The following is a 16,019-nucleotide window of genomic DNA, read 5'->3' on the forward strand; positions in this document are numbered from 1 at the left end:
CCCTTCTTAATCCCGTAAACACAGTCAAGCCATTCTTAGCAGCCTCATTTCGGTTTCTTGATTATTTGGGGATTCACCCATTAGACCGTAAGCCTCTTTCTCCTCTGCTGACTGGGTTCCGTGACAGCACCGTGCAGAGTTACTGTTAGTGTGCCCCCATGCCCAGTTGCCGCCCTGAAAACCATTACGATGTTACATGACTGTGGATTAAAAACAGACGCTGTCTGCTTCCCACATGTACCCTAGACAGGTTTTATTTAATGTTTCATGTCAGAATATTGTAAATATAAAGGCTGACTCTAAATAAATGCAAACAAAGACAAACTTGTGGTCTTTTTGTCTGGACTTACTTTAAAAAAAAAAAAAAAAAGGCTGGAGTTTACGAGGGAGTTCACTGTCTGCACCGTTACTAACAAGAGACCTCTCTTCCCCGTTCTTTGTCTTAACTTCTCCCATAGGCCTCTTCAAGGTTATTGGTCCGCCCCACCAGCTCTGAGACGCCCAGCGCAGCTGAGCTTGTCAGTGCGATTGAAGAACTCGTGAAAAGCAAAATGGTAAGGCTTCTCACGCAGCACGCAGGAGGTTCTCGAGTCACTCTCGCGCCTGTGTACAAATGCCTTTGCCATAGATGGCAGCTATGGCTACCCACTGCTCTCACTATGACCAGAACAGAATCTGGGGGCTGCTCTGTCATCCTAAGGCTCATCGGTGGTTTGAAGGACTCACAGAACTCAGCAAAGCTGTGGCTCTAACAGTTGCAGTTTAGTGCATGAAAGAGCTCAGGTTAAAATTAGCCAAGCAAAAGGTTTTGGAGGACAGGGTCCAGGGGATACCAGGTCCCAGCACGTAATCATCTTCAGATGAACGAAGCACCGTCTGCACTTACATAAGGTGACCCAGAGGACATGGCAGCTATGGTGGTTTATGTGGGGCTCAGTATTCAGTGCTGGTCTGCTACCTGCTTGACTGACCATCTACTCTGAGATGCTCTGTGAAATAGCCCCCTCTCCACCTCTCCCCTCCCTTCCCCCCACCACTCAATTGCATTTAAAATAAGGGTCTGTCGATGTCCTTCCCAGAAAACATGGCAGTAGGAGAGCATTTCCCAGTGATACGTTGAAAATCCCTGAGGTCTCAGCACTCCAGCTTCGGGGCAGCTCACGCTGGGGCTTCGTTGTCTTCCACACACATCTGTGTAAGGGACCAGTGGGTGCCACAGCCAGGGTGACCATCCAAAGTGTTGCAAGAGATTATGATCCTGTGTCCTCGTCAGATTTCCTTCGTCCTCTCTGGTGCCATGTCAGACAAGTCACACCTGAGAACAGGCCTCCAGGAGTAGCCTGAGCCTCCGTTTCGGGTTCCAGCAGCTGCTGCAGTTGTGAGGGCATGTCCCTCTGGGCACAGCTGACACCTTGACTACTCCTTTGCTCTCTCCTGTCTCACTCTATTCTCTTTTTTTCTCATTATTCAAATAAATAGAGTTCAGTCTAATGAGCTCCAGCTGTCTAGTCTGTATAGGACAGAATGTCCTCTGTCACCCCAATCTTGGCTTCCTGTTGTCACCCACCTGATCCAGAGGCATGACGCAAACTCTGACACTTACAGAAAAACATGTACTTCCAATAAAGGCCAACTGCTATTTATTTATCGGAGAGCAATTTTTGGATCAGGCTCCATTCGTTAACTAACAGCGTCCTGATTTTTGTGACTGAGAGCTGTAGTTGGTGTGATTTTGCAGGGCCGTGGGCTTCCCTAACAAGGTTGCGTGCACAGACCTGTGTCATCAAAGCTCTGTGGTGATGAAGAGTCTGTCCCCGTTAACGGAAGAGAGCAGGGCACACAGGAGCAATTGCACCTTACTAATGGCAGCTAAGTTAACAAAGCTAACTGTTCCCGAACTACAGCCTTCTGTTTCTCCTTCTGCGGGTCCAGCTGGAAGCTTGGGGTGAGGAAAGGGATAAAAGAGCTATAATCTCTAGGCATCTAGGCACTCAGCGAGTCAGAAGAAGAAAGACTTGATAAGCAGCAGTTAGAAGATCTTCAGTTGTTAACCCACGTCAAATTATCTTTATTTTTCTTTTATTTATTATTCTCTCATATATTAGGTCCCAACTGCAGTGTCCCTTCCTTCCCTTCCCCCCAAGTCCCTCCTTTCTCCTAGATCTACTCCTCCCTCCCCTCAGTAAAGAAGTCTTCCAGGAACATCAACCAATTTCAGAAGCGACAGTTAGACCAGGCCCATGTTCTCACATTGAGGCTAGATGGAGCGACCAGTAGGAGGAAAAGGGTCTCAAGTGCAGAGTCAGGGGCAGCCTCCACCCCACTGTTAGGGATCCCACAAGAGCACCAAGCTACATGACCGTAACATATATTCAGAGGCCCTAGCTCCGACCCACACAGGCTGCCTGATCTCTGTGAGTCCACCTTCAGACTCTGCGTGAGGCTCGGCAGTGGGAAAAGCGTGTGAGCCATCGTGGCAGATGTTACACAGACATTTTATGTTACGTGAGCATTTTTGTCGTCCTGTGGTACCCATCCTGTGTGTGTACGCACCACATGCAGTGCGGTGCCTGCAAAGGCCAGAAGAAGTTGTCCGGATCCCCTGGAACTGGAGCTCTGGATGGTTGTGAGCTGCTGTGTGTGTTCTGGGCATAGAGATTGGGTCCTCTGCAAGAGCAGCAAATGCTCTCAACCGCTCAGCATCTCTCCAGCTCCTTCTTGATAATGCAATTTGATCTGTTGTCAGACTTAGATTTCCTTACTCTATCATCAGCCATCGTGGGCCGAGGGCAGTCAGCACTGTTCATTTGCTCCATTTCTTCCAGGCGCTGGAGGATCGTCCCAGCTCGCTGCTCGTCGACCAGGGAGACAGTAGCAGCCCATCCTTCAATCCCTCAGACAATTCCCTCCTCTCATCCTCCTCACCCATTGATGAGATGGAAGAAAGAAAATGCAGCTCTCTGAAGAGAAGGCAGTAAGCAGCGCCAGCCTCCACACCTTCCCACTTCCCTCCCAGTTACATCACTCACGAGTGCCTGTGCGCGCATGTGCGCCTGCCTGTGTGTGAGTGTACATGTGTGTGTGTGCATGTGTGTGTGTGTGTGTGTGTGTGTGTGCATGCCTGAGTGTGAGTACTTATGTGTTTATGGGTGGTGCACACCTCGTGTGTGTGTGTGTGTGTGTGTGTGTGTGCGCGCGCGTGTGTAGGAATGTGGTAAGCCATAGCTACAGTTTCTCTTGCTCTCCCTGTCTGTTTTGCTTTACAAATAAGAACATTTCTTGACAAGAATATCGTCTGTGGTTTGTGGGGGGAAACTCATATACTTCCTATTGTTTGTGTAGCTGTGAAGGAAAAAGAAGGTAAACATAAAATTAAATCAATTTGAAATTAGTCAAAATGTGAGTTTTTAAAATGTAACTTAGTGGGAGTGTTTCTCAATTCTAGTAAGATCACTTTATGGTGATGAATATCCTGAGAGGTAACACCAAAGGCTAACGCTTCCTCTGGGTGAGAAGTACCGTATGTTGCGTGGGTAACAAGCTGGTTTGGGTCAGTAATAATAAGCCCCAGTGACTGACTGGCACCGGGCATAGGGAGTGTGCCAGGGTGAATTAAGTTGGCCAAGCGAGTGAATGTCAACTTGGAACTTTTACGATATATATATATATATATATATATATATATATATATATATATATACACACACACACACACACACACACACATACACATATAAATACAGCCTGCTAAGGCCAGATAGTGTTGTTTGTGGTCAACCCAAAATCATATGTACATTAAGCAACGTCCCTCGGGTGGCTAATTTTCTCTTTCTCTGCTCTCCTAGTTTCCGGTAGTTCTTTGACTGAGCTTGAGGCCCTGTGAGACCCCCTCTACACTGGCATGACCTTTGGTGCTGTCACAGGTCCAGCCTTGCTTAGGCAGCCATGGTGCTGAGCTATCACAAGCGATGCTTCCCTGATATTACTAGGAGGCACAGTCTGGCAGCCGATTTCCTTCCTCCTCTGGCTCTTATAACCTCCCATCTTCTTCTGAGGTGTTCCCTAAGCATCAGATGCAGGGTGTGTGTGGGGAGAGAAGAGGCTGTGGCATGGATGTGTCTCTGGTGGTTGGGCACTGTCGACAGCTATCAGTTGTTCTCAGCATTTTGGTGAGCCGTAGCTTTCTATAGTGGTCTGCATAGCTGTAAAGAGAAGCGTCTTGCATGAGGAGTGGGAGTTTGACTTATCTGTGGGCATGAGCCTAAGTATTTAGAATGCTGATTTAGGAAAGTGGCAGTAGTGGGTTTTCCTCTAAGAGCCGTAACCTCACCAGCCCCAGCTCTTTGGCTAGGTCTCCAGTGCCGGGTATGTTTTCCCACCTGCTGTGAGGTCCTTAGGAACAGTTAGACACCTGCTGGTTACCATGCGCCTCGAGGGAGACCTTGCCATGACTGTCATCACTGTTGTTCAGATGCATCTGGAAGCATCGTTGATTGTGTGCCTCCATGGCACCTTCTGGTACTGTGAATCCAGTCGGCAGATAGACGCTTTCCGGTCAGATCCAGCTCAGAGCCTCTGGGTTCTGTGTCCCAAGTGAATGGTGGTTTCAGCAACAGACTTGTCTTTGACTTCCAGGAGACTATAACCTGGCCAAGAGATGTTCTCTTTTATCTAAGCACCCTTGGCCGTTACAGAGAGAAACTCTGCCCTATCATGCACACATTCTAAATGTCCGAAATTGTAAAACTTCCTGCCTATCCACCAAAGTCTGAAATAACTTAATTAAAAGACCGCTGCCCGCCCTAATGCCAGGCCTTTGCAACAAAGTTGCACGTGTGCTTTCTTTCCATTCTCTGCTACCATTGTACTGAGTGTCTGCCCGAATGAGTTGACTGCTCTCTCACTTAACCCTCAGACCCAGCTGTGTAAATCTGCTATATTATTATGCGGACTTAAAAGAACCCATTCTCACCAAAGCAAATTTGTATAGGGTAATTCCTTCAGAAAATAGATGTTGTATTTCTCTTTTTTCCAGCTATGTTTTGCAAGAGTTAGTGGAGACAGAGCGAGACTATGTGCGGGACCTTGGCTGTGTGGTTGAGGTACGTATCTTCAGAAACTTCATAGCCCAGATCATCCAGAGAGGTACTGTTTTAAAAGGCAGAAGGGTGATACTTTCCGGAAAGCTTTAAAGAAATGTAGCTAGCTGTCTTAGCAAGCTGGATACAATTCTAAAGAATTTTTTGCATAGTATATCTTTGTATATATTTTATATGTAATTAAGAATTTAGCTTATTACTGCCAACAGTCTTCTGGTTTTTATATTGAAATGTTGACTATAACTATTTCATAAGATTAGATGTTGCCACAGAAACAACAGTGATATTGGTTGGAAACTCAGTGTGGCCGGAGCTAAGGATTCAGTCCATTCTGAATCCACATACTACTGACCCTGGCCCGTGCCTCTACCAGAGTATTTGTTTATGGCTTTGCACAGAAGCACTGCCACCATTTTCAGTCACAAGCATTGGCTGAGCTATGGCAAAGCCACTGCCTTCTGTACTAGTCAATTATAGGCAGGAACTCCGCAGCTCACCCTCAGGCCCTGGTTGACTGGGTGAGTGGGTAGTTCATTGGTTCGTTGGTTGGTTGGTTGGTATCTATATTGTAGTCTTCAGCCTAGGCTAACTTGGAAGTCACAGTGTAGCCCAGAGTGTGCTCAAACTGGCAGCCCTCCTGCCTCAGCCTGCTGAGTATTATATGTGTGAGCAACCACATCCAAATTAATTTTCTTAGCCCTTGTTCCAGTGTTTAGCTAAGGCTGGTCTTGAACTCATAACCCTCTTGCCTATAGTTCCCAAGTGCTGGTTTTACAGATTTGTGCCACCGTCCCTGGCTCTAAAGGAGAGGCATTTTTATAGTATAAAATATTGTCATTTTTCTTTCAGCTTTGCAGATATATACAGAATCATATTTGGGGGGCACAGAGCTATTCAGCTGTACTTTTAGCTCAGTGGCAGAGCCTTTGCTTAGTGTGCACACAGCATGAATTCCATGCTCGCCACTGCTGAAGCGCAGCAGTAGTCACTGTCACTCCCCAGCGTAAGTGTTTAGCATGTTAGGTTGCTCTGCCGTCACTGGCAGCCTTAAGGTTTCTGGTGCAAACTAAATCTCATTAGAATTGAATAGAAGTTTTATTTTGTTTTCCAAAGTGTAGGGTCTTGCTGGGTAGCCTAGAATGGCCTCGCGCTCCCTCGTCCTGCCTCGGCTACCCAAGCTGCAGGCCATATCCAGCTGGACAGAGAATGTACAGCACACTTCAGCTCTGTAGTTAACTGACTTCTGTTAACAAGCAGTTTATAGAAAGAGTATCGCTCAAGCCTTCTTTAATATGCTGTGTAACAACCTCAAAACCTCAGTTCCTTTGTTTCTAGAATAGAAATCCTAAAAACAAAGGGGCTTCTTCTGACTGAGCAACTCTCTCTGATATTTAGTAGCTAGGAGGTTTGTTTGCTTTCTTAAACCATTTACATATTTTAACGTTTAAGTTCCTTAGAAGAATTTTCATTTATTTGTAAATGTTGCATCTTTCGAGGAGAGGCAATTTCAGCAGTGAATATAACAGTCTGTTTGAAGCTGTAGGTAAGGACACTTCCCATACAGGTTTTGATCTGTTCTTAAACAAGACAGTGTGTGTCTGTGTGGTGTGACTTTCAGTCCAGTCCCTGATGCAGACACCTTGCACATGAGCTCATTCGAACGCATTGCTTTGTAGGGCTACATGGCACTTATGAAGGAAGACGGCGTTCCTGATGACATGAAGGGAAAAGACAAGATCGTGTTTGGCAACATCCATCAGATTTATGACTGGCACAGAGAGTACGTAAGACACCTACCATGCGTGCGTGATGCTGTATCCAGCCTGGCCAGGGCTAAAGGAAATGATGTTTAGGCTCTGTCTGTTCTGTAACCTGTGTTACTCCCAGAAGGAGTTTGAGCTAAGGACAAAGTGCTTGCTATACGGCTGTAGCATTTTATGGCATGGGAAAGATTCATATGTTTTTCATGCTAGTCTCTGCTGGGATGCCAGGTCCCTGAACAGAGTCAGTCTGCTTGGGGTTTTAACCCACCACTGTGAGCCATTTTCTTCCCCTCTGCATTAATTAGCTCTTTATCATTGTAACCAAAATTCTCAACATAAACAACTGTGTGGAGGGAAAGACTGACTGTGGATTATGGTTTCAGAACGTTTGATCACTTGGCTTGGCACCACAAGACATGGTGGCAGGAGACTGGCTGAGAAAAACTCTTCATTTCCTATTAGATAGGAAGCACAGAGTGAGATGGGGTAGCTAGTCCCAGTGACTTCCTTCTTACAGACAGTCCCTGTCTCCTCTTGTCCCCACAGCATCCCCAGATAGTGTCCCTAACAGGAGACCTAACTGGCAAGGCAAGCTTGTGAGGACATTGGTATTCAGAGTGACCACTGGCCCCAAAGGCCCTTGCTCATGTCAGTCAGTCCAGCTTCAAGAGTTCTCAGAGTCTCTTCCGGACTCAGTGAGCTTACCTGTTTATCAGAAAAGTAATCAGAAAATTTCATACTTGGAACACATGGGGCCCAGGGTTAGCATCCCATTCCGGAAGGAGGAACAAAGAGATAGCAGGGAAGAAAACACCTAATTCCTGTGGATCCATATGGGACACACTGTTCTGTGCCCTCCCCAATTGCATCCACAAAGCTCTGCTCTTGGGCTGATTTTTTTTTAATTGCTGCAGCTTTTCTTGGTAGAGAGTCCAGATTTCTGACCGCTCCGAAATCCCCAGCTCTTCCTTGCTACTTGCTGTCACTCTCCTGGCTTTCTTGCATTTCCTTCCTCGGCTCCTTTTTGGGAATCTGACCCTAGCACACATCTCAGGCCTCTGTTTGGAGTCGAAGCCCCACTAACCTGTAATTCTTGCATTCTTCTTCCCAGAGTCTGCTCCCAGCCTGAGCTTTGTCCTGCCCCGCTGGGGACATGGCTGCAGTAGTCTAGACATTCTTGGTTAGCTCATCCGAGGGAAACGCCTTTCTAGGCAGCCCTGTATGAACAACGCACCTCAGCAGCTTTTGGGGGGAAACACATCTGAGATGAATTAACCTTTCATTCTCTTGAGCCTACCATGCCTGAGTCTGGCTAATTCTTGTGATGTTTTTAAGGCCACTGCAGAAAGGTTTTTAATGGCTTTCTCTTTAATGACCTTGTGTGTAATTAAACATGCTTTCTTTTTTTTTTAATGTCCTTTTTTTTTAAAGATTTACTTATTTATTTTATGTATATGAGTACATTGTAGCTGTACAGATAGTTGTGAGCCATCATGTGGTTTCTGGGAATTGAACTCAGGACCTCTGCTTGTTTCAGCCCACAGATTTATTTATTATTATATATAATAATAATAAGACTAAAGACTGTAGCTGTCTTTAGACACACCAGAAGAGGGCGTCAGATCTCATTAAGATGGTTGTGAGCCACCATGTAGTTGCTGGGATTTGAACTCAGGACCTTCAGGAAAGTTGTCAGTGCTCTTACCCGATGAGCCATCTCACCAGCCCCAGAGGCTTTCTTTTTTATTTTAGCCAGACTGCAGGTTTATAAATCTTTCTGCTCCTCTTGTTCTCCCTTATCATAATAAACCTGGCTAGAAGCAACCTGTATTGACTGGGTCACAGCCTGTCTGCTACACTCTCCTGGGATTTTCTATACCAAATATTTCTTATGCATTGAGCCTTGGGCTGGTGGTAGCTTCAGTGGCGGAGCCCAAGTCTCTGTGTTCAATCCCCAGTACTATGAAAACAAAACAGACTCACCCTCATCCAGGTGTATTTGACATATTGTATAGTGTAGCCATCCTCATCAGAATGTGATAGGAATGCTTTTTAACCCAGTTCTCCATGGAGTCCTTGCCCCACCTAGAACCTTTTGTGTGCATCTTTCCTGTGCACGTTTCTGGCCCAATACTCTGCTCCTTTGATCCCCCACTAGAGGCACACAGTATGCTCTGTGTATAGTATTCTGGGACTTCTATAGCCCACCATCTCTAGACATTTCCAAATTCTGCCTACAAAAACAGTTCCAAACGCCTAATTGCTACATAGTGAGGCTATGCACAGCTGCATCACAGTCCTTTAGGCACCAGCGCTGCAAATTAGTGTCACAGAAGTTCCCTTCTGTGACCAAAATACCTTACATGCACAAGAGATGGAAGGTTGGCCTCAGCTGTTTCACCGGCTTCCTCTGGCACCAGAAGTGGGCAGTTTGCCTCAGTGCTGCCTATTGCACACCTAAGCTTATCCTTCCAGGAACTGCTCTCAGGTGCAGCAGGGGTCTTGACAGTTTCAGGATGTGCTGGTGGGACATCCTGAGATGTCAGAGAGTCAAAGGGATATTCTTGCTATATATAAATCACAAGGAGGTAGAGGCCTGTGTTTTATGGTAAATATGGCTCTCCTCGCCTGTAAGATTTTCTCTGAGCCAACCAGGTTTACAGATGGGAAAAGGAAAAGGTCACCTCCTGGCCCTTGGGCTAAGGTGAATCAGAGACAGGAAGGCGGCTGATAGGCCTTTGGATGAGGTTAATCTCACCATTGCATAGTTCCTTAGCAGTTCTCAACCTCACTGGTTAGATTTATTGGATTAATTTTCCTTTTCTTTCATTTTCTGTGCTTTGAGATGTTCATATACATATACAATCTCATGATCATACCCCTCCCCCACAACAGCCTCTCTCTCTCTCTCTCTCTCTCTCTCTCTCTCTCTCTCTCTCTCTCTCCACACACACACACACACACACACACACACACACACACCATGTCTAATTAGTGCCATCCATGTGTGCGTGGGCAGAGGACCATTCACACAGGAGCATAGGAAAGCTAGGAGAGGCCACACCCCCAAGAAAACTAGCCCTCCCTACCTCCAGCAGCCACTAGCTCTCAACTAGCCTTGTTTGAGGTCTGTCTCAGAAAAGAGAATGTTGTCTCTCTATAAGCAACCCTCACTGTGGTTTTTTGCTAGTTATGTTAAAATTCTTGTGTCTGAGCCAGCAAGAAATACAAACCAGACTCCGGGAACCCTTTCCCTCCATCTGTCCCCCTGGGTTTCACTGTTTTCCTACTCTGCTTCAAGCCCATGGTCCTTTGTCCCCATACACTCAGAAAGACACTATGGCACGAGACATGTGTAGTTTAGGAGACTCTTCACCTTGTTCCAAGGGTCTTCTAGCTATGGCCTAGCTCCTAAGGTTTCTAGGGCCTCCCAGATAGCGTGACCCAGCTGGCTATCAGGCATTCAAAGCAAAGCCTGTCAGGGCATTCCATAGTCTCCCCATCTCAGTGTACCACATACACAGCAGCATCTTCAGACCCAATGACTGGATTAATATCTACATGGCACTCAGCAGCATCTGTACACAGTGAGACTCTGTGTCTAATAGAACTGCAGCTGCCTTTAGAGTCCAAGTTACTGTCAGAGAGTTTAGAATCCACACGCCCAACTCACTGTCGCTGGAAAAGCAGACAGGATAGCCCAGAATAATAAAATTGAGTCACAGTGTTTAGCTCACATCTATCCTAATCGGGAGATGTGTATGAGAGCTAGTGTATAGGAGCATGGCTTGGCCTGACAGCTCACCATCGCACACCTGCCCCTCTGTTTTTCATTTGAAAGCCCTTCATTGTATAGGGTTGCTTAACACTGGCCTTTGATGCTGTAGTGGAGTTGCAGCTGCAGTCTTCCATCTCCAGGACCTAGACAGGCCTGCTGCTGCCCTGCTTTATCAATGTGGCTGCTCCGCTGCCGCTGGAGCATGCTATCAACATCTGCCAAGCCCAGCCCTCCTCAAAGCTGGGTGGGGGTGAGTGGGGATGCTGCCCAAGTGTGAGGCCTGGAGTTGGATGAGCACAGGAACCTGCCTGTAAAACCAGCACACAGGAGGTGAGGCCGGATCTCAGGAGTGAACTGGCTAGCAAGGCCTTGCTCAGTCATCAAGGTAGGGCAGGATCAAAATAGATGCCTACCATCAGCTGTGGGTCTCCACACATACGTGCACAAACATACACTTGCACTCACACACACACACATATTCAACCAAACACATGTGAACATACACACATATCACACACATATACCCACATAAACAAAATGATTAAAAAAAAAACCCTGAGGTTATAGACCCACTTAGTTCTTAGGCCAGAGAACTCTTGATTGGTCTCTGCTTCTCCCACCCTTTAAACTGAAATAGCATCCAGGTGTGGGAAGGTGTTACAATAAGGGCACTTCAGTGTAGCCTGCTCTTAACTCTCAGAAGAGAATATAAAAGCTTTGACCTCATGGAAAGCTCCTCATTTGCACAATCAGTAGTTTCTGATTCACCAGAACTCACAGGTAAATGACTGGGCAACTCTAAACAGACCTCAGTATATGCCTCTATGAAGTACAGACTTAACAAGAGCATAGCCAATTCAGAAAGGGGTACTTGGGGGAGTGAGATGGCTCAACAGGCAAAGGTGATTGCCAACAAGCCTGAGGACCTGAGTTCAATCCCAGAACCAACTCCAGTGAGTTGTCATCCATTTGTATGCCATTGCATATGAGCATGAACACACAAACACATAGGAACAAATGTAAAAATAAAGGTGTGTAGGTGGGGGGTGTTTGGTGCTTTGATCTCAGTTTCTTCCAGGGCTTGTTCTTAAGCTGTGACAGGGAAAGGAAAGAAAAGGACAAACCCCTGAGATGTCCGCTGAAATTGGATTCAGAGATGCTGTACATCAGAGTGCCTGCAGAGCCAGGGAGACATTAAAACCCTAGTGCTACAAAGCTCAGCACAGCTTTCAGAGAATAAGCATGTAGGTGATAAGGTCAGCGCTCGTTCTAGACCAGAGCATCAGGGACACAGCTGTGCCGCCACTGTCCTTTGATCCTTTATGAAACGGAAGTCTCCAACTACAACCCGACTTCAGGGACATTTGGTAACGTTTCATAAAGCTGGCCCAGGGGAAATCACCCGGCTTGAGCTTCTAAGGTTATCATTGAAATTCATAGATAAGAAGACTTGAGTTTTCAGAACTGAAAAGGACCTACTGCGCTGGAAATTTGTTTTCCTTCAGTATCTGGGCAGATGTTAGTGCATGTGTCCCTGAAAGAAATGGAGACAAGAAATATTATTTAAAGGAGTGGAAGGGAAGTCTCTTCTCTCTTGGCTTTGTGCACTCTTTTTTTTAACTTTGTCCTAACCAATTCTTTTCTGCCTGGCTAATACTTGTGAGATGTGCTATAGTCTTCTCAGCAGCCCCCTCCACATTGACTGAGTCTACAATTAAGAAGACAAGTTGGAAAGGGTTCTGATGTTCCTCTGTCTCCAGCTTTTTTTTAGGAGAGTTGGAGAAGTGCCTTGAAGATCCAGAAAAGCTCGGATCCCTTTTTGTAAAGCATGTGAGTACAGAGACAGTGTTTATATCCTGTTGTGTTCTTGGCATCTCTAGTGACTTAAAGATGAGGTCTTTTGACACTTACAAGATGATATACTGCCAGACATTTGTGGTGTGTCTTCCTCTGAGTTTCCTTTCTTCCCAGTCTTGGGGGATTGCAGCAACACAGGTCAGAAAGCCCCAGAGCCAGACAGGCTTGACACAGTAACCTTGCAGATGTCAAAAGGCAAGCAAGCATTCAGTGATAATGTACCTGCCCATACCTGCAGTGGGCTTGATGTACTAGCTGGATACATATATATACATATGTGTGTGTGTATATATATATGTGTGTGTGTATACATATATATAAGTGATAAGTATTCAAGTTATTTTAAGGAAAAATCACTATATTTTAAAAAAATAATGAGGCTTTTTTGGTTTTGCCTGTTTTTAGTATTAGGCATTTAATAGAAGGTATAATTTCATATCTGCTTTTTGCACTCAGCACATTATCAGGCTTTATTATTGTTGTTACTGTAAAGCACATGACAGACAAGACTTGAAGATGGATGGATACCTTAAATATTCTCTTCAAGTAACTGTAGACAGTTATCTTTGCTGTGTACCAACATTTGGTAAAGGCTAGTTTCTTATAGGCTGGTACAGCAGTCCCTGAAAGGCTGGTACAGCAGTCCCTGAAAGGCTGTGTGAGATCTTCTCCCTGGTTATCTGTCTGTCCAGCTGAATGGCCTTTGGAGCTGTTTGCTCCAGGCACAGTTTTGAGAATCTTGAACCGGGCAGTTGAAGCTGGCTGCTGACCTGCCAGGTTCTTGCAGATGTTGGCAGTTCAATGGATGTTATCCGCCATCAGACTTAGCATCACCACTGCTCCATCAGGAGAGTCTCTAGGCGTTGTCTAGCTAAGGCAAATATTTTCCAGAATTCTTTATATTTTTTTTTTCTCCTCTTAAACTTTGGGTTTCCACTGTGTGTCTGCACCGCCAGTAGTGTGTCTAGTCTTGAGATGACAAGCTTGCTTCATCTGTGCTCAAGAGAATTTCCACCAGCCTCCGGAGTAAGAATTGCAGTGTGCCTATCATTCTGTCAGGTTCAGCTGGTGGTTCACAGCAAGCGTGCCTGTTGAGCTTACATCCGTCACAAGTGCTTTTCCCCCAGGCAGTTACCAAAGAAGCAGAAGGGTTGTGTAGACCTCTGCCCTGACACAAGAACGCTAAAAGGATCTGTGTGCCATATTGGGGTTTTAAGGGGAGGAGTGACTTGTATTACGTCATCAGTGGCATCCAGAAGGGAAGCTGGCATGTTCCAGAGCAGATTTGCAGTGGTGACAGATCCTTGCTGTGATGCCAGCCATTTCCCCCACTGTGGGCCCACGCCACGTTGGTACACGCATAGACACTGCAGGAGGGCAATGGTATCCTAGTGTTGTTTGAAAGAGATTTTTGACCAAAGAGAACCTCAAATAGGCCCCAGGGACCCTAAAGGGTCTGCATACATAGCTTTGAGAGCCTGTTGTCCCCTTTTTTCCTGCCATGGGATCTGAGATTATAAAGACTTACTAAAAACAGTACTGGCAGCCTGGGCGCGATGGAAGTGTCTTCTTGAGTTGCCATTGGTGTTGCTGGTACAGGCAAGTGAGGGATCCATCCGGTCTGTACCAGGAGTGAGAGCAGAAGGCTGTTTCAGAGCCTCCGAGCCAGGGTGGCCAAATGCCCCGAATCTGGAGTGAGCTCCCCAGCGTGGCAGCTTTGCTTTAAGATGGCCCCTTTTCTGTGGGTGGTACTGTGGGCTCCGATGGTCTAATAGAACTGTCAGTGCTTTAACCATCTGTTTGCCTTTTGCTTCCTAGGAGAGACGGTTGCACATGTACATAGTTTATTGTCAAAATAAGCCAAAGTCTGAGCACATTGTGTCCGAGTACATCGACACCTTTTTTGAGGTAAGACTCAACGTGGGAACAGGTGGTTCCTGACTCTTGTTGCACTGTGATTGCTTGAATTTAGAGTGCCACGACATCTGGGGACAAAAGGATCTTCTCCAAACTGGCCTCAGAGATGAGGTTCCTAAAGCTTGCTTTACAGTCTATAAATCAGGGAAATGGGTGTGGATTCAGACTATAGTCACAGCCCCTGGCATTTAGAAGACTGGGTGCTTAACAATAAATGGTTTGAGCAGTTCTCACACCTAGGAACCCTGCAACAGGGTAGAAAATCACTAGGTTAAGGCTCCCTTGGGCTACATAGCAAGATAAAGTTCACCCTGGATAACGTAACGAAACTCTATCTCAAAATAAAATAAATGACTTAAAGAAATATTAAATGGCTCGGAGCAGAGTTCAGTGGGGAAGCGCTTTGTGCTATGCCTACGGTGTTCAGTTCATCTACCTGTAATGCGTGGGAAGTGGCTCCAGATTTTTGTCTTGTTTTGGTGGTTGTGGTTGTATCCTGGTGCCAGTGGAAGTCAGAAGAGGTCTTTGGACTGCCTAGGGTTATGGCAATTGGGCAGTATCTTAGGGTTTTACTGCTGTGAAGAGACACCATGACCAAGGCAACTCTTAGGAAGGAAAACATTTAGTTGGGGCTGGCATACAGGGTCAGAGGTTCTGCCCATTATAACCACGGTGAGATGCATGGTGGCATGGAAGCAGAGATGATGCTGGAGAAAGAGTTTGATCTGCAGGCAGAGAAAGGAGACAGCCGCACTGGGCCTGGCTTGAGCTTATGGGACCTCAAAGCCTTCCTCCACAGTGACATCCATTCTAATAGTGCCATGCCCCATAAGTCGGGCATTCAAACACATGAGGCTGTGAAAGCCACTCCTATTCAAACCACCACAGGCAGATGGGCAATAATAAGCATGCAGTGGATGATGGGAACTGAACCGAAGTCCTCTTAAAGAGCAGCCAACACTCTCCACTGCTAAGCCATCTCTCTAGCCCTGCTGCCAGTCAGGCAGACAGAAAGAAGAAGCCTTCAAGTAAATAGGCTTCTCTGAAAATCCACTCAGGAAGGTTCAACCCGAATGTTTAAATCCTGAGAGATGGGAAGCTTTTGTTGCCTGGGTTTCACAGGACTGCTGAAGTTATAATTATAAGGAACAAAATGTTGCCACTTCACAAACAACACCTGAGGTGGTTTGGTTTTATTTTCCTCTTAAAATCCCCAGGACTTAAAGCAGCGCCTGGGCCACAGACTGCAGCTCACTGATCTGTTGATCAAACCGGTGCAGAGAATCATGAAGTACCAGCTGCTCCTGAAGGTGAGGGCTGAGGGGGGCGAGAGCAGAGTCCTTGGTCACTCTGCTCAGTGGGCAGGACTTCCCTCATCGCCCACACCTCCACCCTGTGGGAGAAGCTCTACTGCCTTCTTGTGGAGCTGCTTGCTATTTCTGGTTCCCAGTGTTTCAAAGTAACTCTTTACACTGTTCTTCAACAGTTCACTCCTCTCAAATTTTGAGCCAAGTTCTTGTTTGTCTGCCACATATCTCGGAATGCTAGTGATTTTTCTTCAGCTCTATCAACCTCAATTTTAAATATATGTATGTTTTATGTGTA

General features: G+C 46.1%; 1 protein-coding gene across 3 annotated transcripts in view; it reads left to right on the forward strand.

Annotated features, from left to right (window-relative positions):
* Trio (trio Rho guanine nucleotide exchange factor) overlaps nt 1–16,019 on the forward strand; it is a 286,800-nt gene that overhangs the window by 248,438 nt on the left and 22,343 nt on the right. For all 3 annotated transcript variants that reach the window (XM_029469546.2, XM_029469548.2, XM_021182742.3), the window contains exons 37-43: nt 459–554; nt 2,826–2,974; nt 5,036–5,102; nt 6,776–6,879; nt 12,401–12,470; nt 14,316–14,405; nt 15,632–15,724. In XM_029469546.2, the coding sequence (XP_029325406.1) occupies nt 459–554; nt 2,826–2,974; nt 5,036–5,102; nt 6,776–6,879; nt 12,401–12,470; nt 14,316–14,405; nt 15,632–15,724 (669 nt within the window). The remainder of the gene's footprint in view (nt 1–458; nt 555–2,825; nt 2,975–5,035; nt 5,103–6,775; nt 6,880–12,400; nt 12,471–14,315; nt 14,406–15,631; nt 15,725–16,019) is intronic.

This window comes from Mus caroli, unplaced genomic scaffold (assembly GCF_978045245.1).
Source record: "Mus caroli unplaced genomic scaffold, Mus_caroli_1 scaffold_16, whole genome shotgun sequence".
NCBI classification, from domain to species: domain Eukaryota; kingdom Metazoa; phylum Chordata; class Mammalia; order Rodentia; family Muridae; genus Mus; species Mus caroli.